The sequence below is a fragment of the Vulpes vulpes genome, chromosome 4 (assembly GCF_048418805.1).
Source record: "Vulpes vulpes isolate BD-2025 chromosome 4, VulVul3, whole genome shotgun sequence".
Taxonomy (NCBI): Eukaryota; Metazoa; Chordata; class Mammalia; order Carnivora; family Canidae; genus Vulpes; species Vulpes vulpes.
In genome coordinates this window covers 74,611,225-74,623,364 of record NC_132783.1, presented here as the reverse complement: position 1 = coordinate 74,623,364, position 12,140 = coordinate 74,611,225, and the positions used below count along the sequence as shown (strand labels likewise).

Sequence of the window (12,140 nt, the reverse complement as noted above, 5' to 3'; positions counted from 1 at the left end):
TATACCTGTTTTTCTCCTCTATTAGTCTTTCATGTCCTTAAAGCCTGAGACTTCATTATCAATTTTCAGTTCTGCTCACCTCCCATCTCTGGTTTGTAATGTAGAATTTGGTCTTTTGAGAAAACATTCATCATTTTAATCCATGGCTGTCTTTATCTAAATATTTTTGCATTTCTTTATAGATAATCATAAAAGAAAGTGTTTTAGGGTTAATGCTTAAAACACCTAAAGAAATACTGACCTACTTAAAGCATGTGCTTTTTCCTCCACCTATAATCGCTCTCATACCTCCTTGTCTCCCTGGCAAATACCTTCAGAGTGTAGCTCATATTGTCTTCTCCCTCTAGAGGTCTAAACTTTCTCTTCCCCATTAATCCCCTGTCTTTTTTTTTTTTATTTTAATTTTTTATTAATTTGAGAGAGAGACCATGAGTAATGGGGAGCGGCATAGGGAGAGGGAGAAGCAAACTCCCCTTTGAGCAGGGAGCTGATGTGGGGCTCAATCCCAGGACCCTGAGACCATGACCTGAGCTGAAGACAAACACTTAAACCGAGTCACTCAGGTGTCCCACCCCTCCTCCCTTTTTGTAATTCACAGAGCAGTGAAATTTAAAGAAAAAAAAATGGGAAGTCATTCTGAGGTTGCCAGTTTATAATCTTGTTAATACATAACATTTGAGAACTGAACCAGTCTTTGTGTAACTTTTGTACTCCTGTGATTGCATTTACCTCACTGTGTGTTTTTTTTGTTTATTTTGCTACATTTATTAATACTCTATTTTCCTCTGTGAAGTCTTAACTGGGTCTTTGTTTAGCTCTAATCCCCAACATTCTACAACAGTGTCTGGCATACATTGTAAACACTTAATGTCAAATAAAGAAATCCTTGCTTGCTTCTCCCTCTGCCTATGTCTCTGCCTCTCTCGGTGTCTTTCATGAATAAATAAATAAAAATTTTTTTTTTAAGATTTTATTTATTCATGGGAGACACAGAGAGGGAGAGGGAGGCAGAGACATAGGGAGAGGGAGAAGCAGGCTCCATGCAGGGAGCCTGATGTGGGACTTGATCCCAGGACTCCAGGATCATGCCCTGGGCCAAAGGCAGGCGCTAAACTGCTGAGCCACCCAGGGATCCCCTAAATAAAATCTTTAAAAAAAAATCCTTGCAATCAACTTTAAACATAAAAAAGAATTTACTGTTACAAATTAGGAAACACGTGATGTATTCTTTGTAGCAAGCAATAAATTTCTTTGACTCTCAAAAGAACATTCCTTTAAAATATTCGCTGTAGGGAACCCGGGGTGGCGCAGCGGTTTAGAGCCTGCCTTTGGCCCAGGGCGTGATCCTGGAGTCCCAGGATCGAGTCCCACGTCGGGCTCCCAGCATGGAGCCTGCTTCTCCCTCTGCCTGTGTCTCTGCCTCTCTCTCTCTCTCTCTCTCTCTCTCTGTGTGACTGTCATAAATAAATAAATTAAAAAATATATATATTCGCTGTAGTTGGGGCACGTGAGTGACCCAGTCAGCTAAACATCCAACTCTTAGTTTCCACTCAGGTCATGATCTCAGGGTCATGAAATCGAGCCCTGTGCCGGGCTCCACACTGAGCTGGGGCCTGCTTAGGATTCTCCTTCTCCTCCTCCCTCTGCCTGCCCTCCCCAAAATAAAAAGTAAAATAGAGGTTATGATCCTTGCCTGCTTTACTAAGTAGTTAGTTGTGGTTATGAAAGTCTTTTGTAAGTTATGAAATACTGTATGAGTACAAATCATTGTTAGAACCACACCCTTGGGACAGGAAGAAAGTTGGTGAAGTTTGAGTTAGAAACCCTCAAAGTTTTTAATCTTGTTCCTTGATTTGCAGAAAACAAATGATCTGGGAGAATTCCTGTTACTCTGTCCCTTGTTACACATGGTCAGTGTTTTGTATTCTGTAGCAGTTTAACTGAGTTTACCTCCTCTTTAAGAGTCCTGATCTAGTTAGGCACTGTGCTGTTCTGATAGATCAATTCTAGGACACTTGGCTTTCTGGGGTCTTTATTGACCAACTTGAAAATACTCTCCTATGTTTCAGGAATACTCAAGAAATTTGAGGAAGAAGATTTGGATGACATTTTAAGAAAACGATTGAAGGACTCAAGTGAAATACCTGGTGCTCTGTGGCATATTTATGCAGGGAAAGACATTGATAAGATAAGGGAATTTCTTCAAAAGGTATACATTTAGGTTGCAAATAGTTTATTTCTTTACCTTAATTTTTACTGGAGCTTCATTTAGCATTCAGGAATATAAGATCATTAAATAGTTTTACTTCAGAAAAGGAGGGAACTTCTTACTGTTGTTGAAAGTCAAAAGCTCCTTTCTTTTGTTCCTTTTAAAGCCCATTTCATGTTGAGGTATTTGAATGGCAACTTCTTTCAGTTGCTAATGAGCCCTATCTCCTTATAGTGAAGAACTAAACTGTTGATGAGTCAGGTACCCTTGGTGAAATGTGGTGAAAATTACAGGATATAAAAACTAGTATGTCTTAGAAACATCTAAACAAGGTGTAGGACCTTTCTTTTTTTTTTTTTTAATTTGATTAATAGTTTTGGCTTTTGACATAGGCTTCCAATTGCTGCCACATCAATTGCTGTATATATTTGAATAGACTGAAATTTTAGTAATTGTACTTTTAATTTAGTTAGACACTGAAAGTGACATGAATTTGGAATAATTAGTTCAACCTTTTGCTCAGATATTTACTAAATATGCAATTACAGGGATTTCTTGTAAGGGACTATCACTACTGATTTTATTATATACTTCATATTCCATCAGAATGGACTTAAGGTTTGTCTCTGTGTTCAGTATGAAGTGAAGGAGCTATAGCTTTGTACCTACTATCTTATCCCAGAATACCTATCAATATTTTAATTTTAAAATATTATAAATTATGCTTCTTAAAAGCAGAATGATTATTGCACTGGTTTGTAAAAGGATCCCTTGAAATTGACTGGTCAAAGATTGGAAGGTTAGCACCATTTACCTGCATTTTGTACTACATTGTTAAAAAAGGCAAGATCAGGAAGTGTTTTAAGAAGTCCATACAGATAGTTTGGCTTTTGGGGGGATAAAAAGCTATTAAACCTGAGCTTTTCCTAATCTCTGTGCTATGCTTTTGAAACAATCATAAAGAAGAAACCAGATGGTTGGTAACTTTATGGTGGATGGAAGAGGTGAGGAGGTAGTAGTATGACTCACTTTATTAATAGCATCTCAATGTGCAATATTGTCTTAATATCCTTTGGCTTTTCCAATTGTTGTAGAATATTATTTAACTTAAGTGCATACATTGTTCCATAAGATTCTAAGAATAAAAGATGGTTATTGTAAAGAAAATTGAAATATAACCAAACAGGATTTACCATTTCCCTTACTTAAAATTGAGGTATATATTTTAATTTTAATCCATATTGCAGATTTCAAAAGAACAGGGCCTTGAAGTTCTACCAGAACATGATCCAATACGTGACCAAAGTTGGTATGTGAACAAAAAGCTCCGCCAAAGACTACTTGAGGAATATGGAGTCAGAACCTGTACTCTTATTCAATTCCTTGGTGATGCCATTGTCTTACCAGCAGGAGCACTTCATCAGGTATGTAAACACTTAATTTCTCACACATCTGTTACTTGAAGGAACCAATTCTGAAAAAGAAATTGTTCTGATAAGAGAATGACCCACACCCAATTTGCTTTCATTAAGAAATCACGAAAATAGCTTTCCAGTGCTTGAAGAGATCGGAGGTAATTAAATGCTTTGAGAACTTAAAATTGTTTCAGTGTGAGCCAAATTTCCATTTTTGTATTGTTTCTGGTTTAGTGGATTAAAATCTCATTTTTAAGACTTAAGGGAGAAGAAATAAGAGATACTATATATTCAGTTCTCAGAAGTGAGACTTAACACTTAAGAATTAAGACTTAAGAGATCACACATTTTCTAAGGCACCAAATTGAGCAGAATGAAGTGTCGGCTAGACCATTCCATAATTCAGGCTTTTAGTGTAAACTCTTGCCTTGTTAGTTTGCCAACATAGCAGTAGCATGTCCAAAGAAAGATGATACATAATTTTTATAGCTGTTGATCTGTAACATTTAAAAACAAAAATAAACACATTGTCTTTGTTGCTATGGTTTAATTATGTGGCACCTGGGAAAATGGCATGGAATAGATAGTGGGCATGGAAGATTGGATTAAGAACATACAGTGGATTCCTATAAATAGACTGCAGCTACCACAGACCAGCTTAGCCCTCATAGTAACAGAGTATAGAGAGGAAACCCAGAACCCCAAATGTTAGTTCACTTCAGAGTTGGTTCTTCACCTTTCCTACCACCTAGTAATTGAGATGTATCTGATGTATGTACTTTTATCAAGGAGTGATTTCCACATTTTATGTAACTACATATGCAATTACTGCCTGTTGAGCATTGTGACACCAGTATATAATCATGAGAGACAGAGGCAGAGACACAGAGACACAGGCAGAGAGAGGCAGGCTCCATGCTGGGAGCACAACGTGGGACTCAGTCCCAGGTCTCCAGGATCACACCCTGGGCTGAAGGCGGCACTAAACCGCTGAGCCACCTGGGCTGCCTCAATATTTTCTTAAAGTTAAACTGGTGCAGTTTTTTAAACAGGTATAATTTCAGTGCACAGTTCTCCAAGTTTTGACTAATATATCATTAGGTAACAGCACAACAAAATATCAAACACTTCCATCACTCTTAAAAATTCCCTACTGCCCCCTTTTACTCAGCTTCTCCCATCTGACATTCCTACAACTGCTTATGTTTTTCTCCTGTAATTCTGCCTTTATTGAATGTCATAGAATATATAGCTTTTGAGTCTAACTTTTCTTATTCACCATATAAAACATTTGAGATTCATCCATGTTAGATATACCAGTAGGTGGATCTTTTTAAAGATTTTATTTATTTGAGATAGCAGGAGCAGGGGGAGCAGAGGTAGGGAAAAACAGGGAGCCTGACATGGGGCTCAATCCCAGGACCCTGGGATCATGACCTGAGCTGAAGGCAGACAGTTAACCAACTGAGCCATCCAAGCTTCCCATCATACAGGTTTTTCTATGAACATCAGTTTTGATTTCAGTTGGGTAAATACCAAGTAATGGAATTTCCTGGTCATATAATAAATATATGATTAACTTTATAAGAACCTGCCAGGTGGTTCTCTAAAGTCATATCATTTTCTATTCCCCAAAGTAATCTATATGAGTTCCATTTCCTCTGCTTATTGGCAGTATTGTTTGTTTGTTTTTTTTAATTTTTATTTATTTACGATAGTCACAGAGAGAGAGAGAGAGAGAGGCAGAGACATAGGCAGAGGGAGAAGCAGGCTCCATGCACCAGGAGCCCGACGTGGGATTCGATCCCGGGTCTCCAGGCTTGCGCCCTGAGCCAAAGGCAGGCACTAAACCGCTGTGCCACCCAGGGATTCCCTGTTTTTAAGCATTTGAATAAGTGTGCATTGGTATCACGTTGTAGTTTTAGTTTACTCTTAATAACTATGTTTAGCATCTTTTCATGTGCTAATTTGCCATCATCTACATATCTATTTTGGTAAATCTTTGTGTTCAAATATTTTATACATTTTTGCAGTTAGGTTTTCTTTGGGGGGGGGGGTTCATTTTTCTTACTGAGTTTTGAGTAGTGTTCTTAACTACTCTACTTTATAAGCTCTTTATCTGATACTCTCCTGAACTGTGACTTGTCCTTAACATTTGCTTAATGGTGTCTTCCAAAGAGAAGTGTTTTAATTTTGATGAAGTTCAGGTGATCAATTTTTTCTTTTATGTATCAGACTTTTATTGTTGTATACTCAGTTACTGCCTAGCTCAGGATCACAAACATTTTCTCTTACATTTTCTTCTAGAAGCTTTATTGTTGTTAGTCTTAAATTTAGATCTGTAATCCCTTTTTAGTTAATTTCTGTACATAGAGCAAAGTATGGACCAAGGTTCGAATTTTTTTTTACATATGAATAGTTTAAGTTTAGTTTTTCCTAGTACTATCTATTGAAAAGACTATTTTCAAATAATTTTTATTTTGAAATGTAATACAGTTATATGATTTTTAAGAATCCAAATAGTACAAAAGGATTCACAGTAAAAATTCGATCTTTTTCTCACCTTTGCCCTCTGTTCCCCTCCTTCAGAAGCATTCACTGTTTACCACAGAGATTCTATGCCATGTACATGTCTGTCTGCCACTGCTTTTGTGTGGGGAGAGAGCCATGTGTTCTCAAAATAGTAGGCAGAGTGATCCTTTTGAAAAGTTTAGCTCACATAACACTGCTCAAAGCTTTACAAGGCCCTAAATGATCTACATTTGTATCTTGTCCATGCCCTCATGTGTACACACATAAACTACCCCCTTCACTGCTTTCCTTCCTTCCTTCTCCCTGGCCACCCTGCCCTTTCTATGGTTTTCACATACACCATGTAGGTTTCCACTCCAGGGCCATTGTGCTTACTAATCCTTTAGCCTGGAATTCTTTTTTCAGATATCTGTAATAAGACTTGCTTCTTCACATTCTTTAAAGGTTTGTATGTTCAAATGTCACCTTCCTCAGTGAGGTCTTCCCTAACACCCTAGTTTAAAAGTGCAAATTGTGTCTTCCGATTCCCAGTCATCTTCCCTGCTTTATTCTCCTCCATTTTGATCATCACCTCCTGACATTACTCATAATTTATTTGCTTTGTTTATTGTCTTTTAATCCCCACTATATATAGGTTCATGAATATAAGGTTCATGAAGACAGAGTTTTCTGTTTTTTTTTTTTCATTGCTTTCTCCTATGTTTAGAATAATGCACTTAAATATCTGTAAGTCCTGACAGCCTGAAAATATGTTCTCCTGTACAACATATTTTCACACAAGTATAGATAAAAACAAAGTTATGACTTTACGTAATTTATATATATTGTGCTCTTTGTACAAACATGTAAATTTTAGCCTCTTCCTGGATGTGTCTTCTCTGGCTACTTCAGGAAAGTTTATGTAGGTTGGATTCTAACTTTCAGTTATGACTATAGACATGAGTACATAGGGCAATACGCTTTCTTTTGAGATACATAGGAATATCACTTAGATTCTAGAGAGCAAATTTCATCATAGATTTCTAGAGTATAAAAGATGTTATCCTTAAATATACTGAAGTAGCATGTATAACCTAGACTGGCAAATTCTATTTTGAGCTCTGCTACTAACTTGCTTAGTGTTCCAAGACCACTCTGCTACATATTTGGCATAAAATTGCCAGCTATAAGCACAAAAATTTCTGTCTTTTCCTTATGTGGTGTGATAATGACACATGGTTATTTGTACTCTGTAAAGAGGGTGTTGTCCATGACTCAGAAGTGATGATCATGTAGTTTTAAGAGAATTAAAAGGAAGTAAGAACTCTCTATTCACAGTATTAACTTGAATTTGAGATGTATGATTATTTACAACTTAGTTCTTAAAGGTCCTGAAAACTTCATTGATGACTTCACTTCCAATATACTATAGGTAGCCCTTAAAATCAACCAAAACTCTTAAGTTAGTACTTCTCGTGTGTTAGCATACATCAGAATTTCCTAGAAGGTTTGATAAAACAGATTGCTGGACCCTACCACCAGAATATTTGATTCAGCGGGTCTGAGGAAGAACATGAAATTTTACATTTTCTAGCAAGTCCCCAGGTAATGCTTCTGTTACTCTCTGAGGACCATGCTTCAAGAACCATTGCAGATAGGGAAGTCCTTGCAAACCCAAGGCATCTGTCAAAAAATGGTTTGACCAGATGATACATTGTATTCTTTGGTTTGTCAGCAGGGAGTACCTTGAGTACCCACACTGAGTAGCCACAACCCTCCATATATATTAAGAACTACTATGGGATGCCTGGGTGTCTCAGTGGTTAGGCATCTGCCTTTGACTCAAGTCCCGCGTTGGGCTCCCTGCATGGAGCCTGCTTCTCCCTCTGCCTATGTCTCTGCCCCTCTCTCTCTCTCTCTCTCTGTCTCTCATGAATAAATATATAATATTTTTAAAAAACTACAATTGCAGGTTTAATCTTTAACATTTTTTGACATTTGCCACACATCACAGAGTGTATCTGTGAAACCCCAGTGTATCACTAGATGGAGCAGGTGGATCCTGACCTCCAGGATTTACTTTGTCTTAGCTCTAATACCTGATGTTCTCAGTGGCATTCATTCATTCATTCATATTTTTTGGTTTGTTTTGAAGATTTTATTTATTTGAGAGAGAGCATGAGCAGGGGGGAGGGCAGAGGCAGAGGGAGAAGCAGATTAACCACTGAGCAGAGAGCCTGACAGGGAACTCGATCCCAGGACCCTAAGATATGACCAGAGCCAAAGGCAGAAACTGACTGAGCCACCCAGGTTCCCCAGTGGCCTTCATTTTAAACAGCAACAATTTAAGAAAAAAACCACAAAATCTTTTTTTTTTTTTTTAAGATTTTAGTTATTTATTAGAGTATGAGTGGGGAGAGGGGAAGGGGCAGAGATATAGGAAGAAGGAGGCTCCCCAGTGATCAGAGAGCCCAACATGGGGCTCAATCCCAGGACCCTGCAGATCATGACCTGGTCCAAAAGCAGCCACTTAACTGAGCCACCCAGGGACCCTGCCACAAAATCTTTAGGATAAATTTGTCCTTAGCTGTTTATCTTAATCATGTTTGGTTATTCCTAGTGAGTTTATAATACTCCTAAGTTGTGAATTCTCTGCATTCATAATGCTAAAAGGACTTTGGCAAAACCTTTCACTTTTTTTTTTTTTTTAAGATTTTGTTTCTTCATGAGAGACACAGAGAGAGAGAGACAGAGACACAGAGGGAGAAGCAGGCTCCTCAAGGAGAGCCCGATGTGGGATTCGATCCCTAGACTCCAAGACCACACCCTGAGCTGAGGGCAGACAACCTCTGAGCCACCCAGGCATCCCAAAACCTTTTACTCTTAGTCACTATGTATACCACAGTCACTGTGTCAAGATATAATAGCCTTCCTACTGTGAACACAGAGTTACATTTTCTTAACATTTCCTATTTATGATTAAAATTGATCCCATAGGCAAGTATGAATAAGACAGTTTGTCAAAGAAGTAAAATGTAATTGACTCATAGATGGCCAGAAAAAGGTATTAAGTAGAATGAGAAGTTAAAATAGGTTCTACTTTTAACACTAAACCTTGTCTCTTCAAACTAACCTGTAAGCCTTTAAGCAAAGTCTATCAGGTTGAGGTCATTAGAAAGTATCATAGCATTTTTAAGCACTAATAAAAGTCACAGTTCAAAAGTGATTTTAAAATAACCATGAACTGGCACAAACTGACAGAATCAACTTTTCTAGAACTATGGAATCTAATCCAAAGTTACATCAATCGAGGACTATTCAGTGAAGAAAAGGGCAGCTGATTTGGGACATATAAGGAAATCTCTGACAGGTCACTGGCTGACCACTGAGATAACAGACTTCAGTGATCACACCCAACAAGGAAAACAGTCTGCAAGAATAGTGTGGAAAAGTCACGAAAGAAATGTATGACTAAGGCCTTGTCCGACAATCAGCAGCAAACCCTGAGGCAGAAAAAGAATCTTATTTCCAGTAGCCACATTATAATGTTCAGGTGTCCAGTTTTCAGCAAAACGTTGTAAGACATAAATGGAAGCCATACAGTATGCCTATTCATAGGGGAAAACAGTCAGCAAAAACTGTCTTTTAGGAAGTCCAGACATTGGACTTACTAGACATAGACTTGAAGTCCAGTGTCTTAAATGTGCTCAAAGAGCTAAAGGAAACTGGTAAAGAAAATCAGGAAGATGGCATATGAACAAAATTAGAATATTGATGAAGAGACAAATTCTAAAACAGTAGAACTAGACATGCTCAAAGAAAGGTACATGCCAGAATTTTTGAAGGACTTAATCCCCACGGGCATGTTCACGTAAGTGAAAGACGTAACAAGACAGGACATCTGGAGGCTGTATGCTGGTATGACTGAATTAATATAGGACTGTACAGCATCTGTTCGACAAGATGTTACAGGAGCTGGGTTCCTTTCGGCTTGCCATTTGTTGGCTGATTTATCTTGGAACAGGCACTGAAGTTCTTATCCATAGTTTCCTGCTCTGTGAAATAGAGCATCTGTTCTAGAGACATACAGTAAAGATCCAATGAGACTGTATAGCAGTGCTGAGAATGTGAGGACTCACTATGTTCATCCTGCAAAGGAACCAGCAACCTAATGATTAAAGGAAGAGAATTTTTTTTTAAGATTTTATTTATTCATGAGAGACATAGGTAGAGAGAGAAGCAGGCTCCCGTGGGTATCCTGATAAACGGGTATCATGATCCCAGGATCATGACCTGAGCTAAAGGCAGACACTCAACCACTGAGCCACCCAGATGCCCCAAGAATGTTTATTTATGCTACCAAGTTGTCAGTAGAGGGACATTACTTGACTTAAAGAAGTCTGCAAGCTTGAGCAGCTGTCCAGGTCAGACATCATACCCAGAGGAAGAATTCCAGCACCTTTGGAATCCATCACACCATTGTCAAATTAGATTTTTTTCAGTCTTCTATTCCTCATTTACATTCTTCTTCTTGTACCCCCCAATTAAACTTACTTTCATCTTACTAAAATTAGGATTGGTGTAGGGGTACCTGGGTGGCTCAGTTGGTTAAGTGTCCAACTCTTGATTTCAGTCAGGTCCTGATCTCAGGGTCATGTGTCAGGCTCCGTGCTCAGTTCGGAGTTCAGTCAGCTTGTCCCTCTCCTGCTGCTGGTGCTTTCTCTCCCTCCTCTTTCTTACAAGTAAATAATTTTTTTTAATAGAATTAATGTAAACACTTAGTTTTCAGTTATTTCTCCTTTCTCAGGAATTTTATGATATCCTTTCATATCATTCGAAGACAACCTAGAACATCATAAAATCCAGATTGGATCAGCTTGGTCCTTTCTGTCATTATACTAAACGTGAATAGGAAACAATTCCAAGAAATAACGAAGTACTGAGTCAGTTTGTACATGGTGTACAAATTACAGATAAGACTATTGACTGGCTTCTTGTGAAAACCATTTAGTCAGAGGAGGGACGACTATTGAAAACAGTTGTACTGATGCCACTGGAGCCTAAAGGTATTATCGTTGGTTAGAAGAAAGGCACAAAAAAAAACTAGAATAATTTGAAAACTTTTGTGAGCAATAGATCTGTCTAGAACAGTTCCTCACAAACTAAATTTCATTTCTTTTGCTTTCATTTCCTTTTTTTTTTTTTTAAGATTTTATTTATTTATTTATTCATGAGACACAGAGAGAGGCAGAGGGAGAACCACACTCCCTTTGGGGAGCCCGATTCATGACTCAATCTCAGGACTCCAGGATCTTGACCTGAGCCAAAGGCTCGCTCAACCACTGAGCCACCCAGGTGCCCCATCATCTACTTTCTATTGTAAAAGTTAACAGTGAGGGTGCCTGGGTGGCTCAGTCCATTAAGTGTCCGAGTTGATTTTGGCTCATGTCATAATCTCGAGGTTGTGAAATCAAGACCTGAGTTGGGCGCCATGCTCAGCTAGGAGTCTCCTTGAGATTCTTGCCCTCTCCCTCTGCCCCTCCCCCCATTATCATGCTTGTTCTCTCTTTCAAATAAATAAATATTAAAAAAAAAAAAAGATGGCTGGGTGGTTCAGTCAATTAAGTATCTGCCTTTGGCTCGGGTCATGATCCTAGGGTCTTGGGATCGAGTCCCACATTGAGCTCCCTTCTCAGCAGGGAGTCTGCTTCCCCCTCTGCTCCTCTCCCTGCTTGTGATCTCTCTCTCTCTCTCAAATAAATAAAATCTTTAAAAATAAATGAATAAATAAAGTTAACAGTGAAATGACCCAAATGCTGTGAAAGCCAAAGGACCAGCAATAGACATCAGATTGTTTGCACTGAATGGTAAAGCAGATAGTTACCAGTTAACTTTTTTTTTAATAACACCAAAAAAATCCCCTTGATAAAATTGGTAATTTAGGAATTATGATTAGCAGCCTCCATGAAGGGATTCCTAGAAAAGTTCTGTTCTTTTCATCATTT

General features: G+C 38.3%; 1 protein-coding gene across 6 annotated transcripts in view; it reads left to right on the top strand.

Moving 5' to 3' along the window:
• The window catches only part of JMJD1C (jumonji domain containing 1C), a 324,083-nt gene that overhangs the window by 310,292 nt on the left and 1,651 nt on the right, over nt 1-12,140 (top strand). For all 6 annotated transcript variants that reach the window (XM_072756132.1, XM_072756129.1, XM_072756130.1 and 3 more), the window contains 2 exons: nt 2,070-2,209; nt 3,457-3,633. In XM_072756132.1, coding sequence (XP_072612233.1) covers nt 2,070-2,209; nt 3,457-3,633 — 317 coding nt within the window. The remainder of the gene's footprint in view (nt 1-2,069; nt 2,210-3,456; nt 3,634-12,140) is intronic.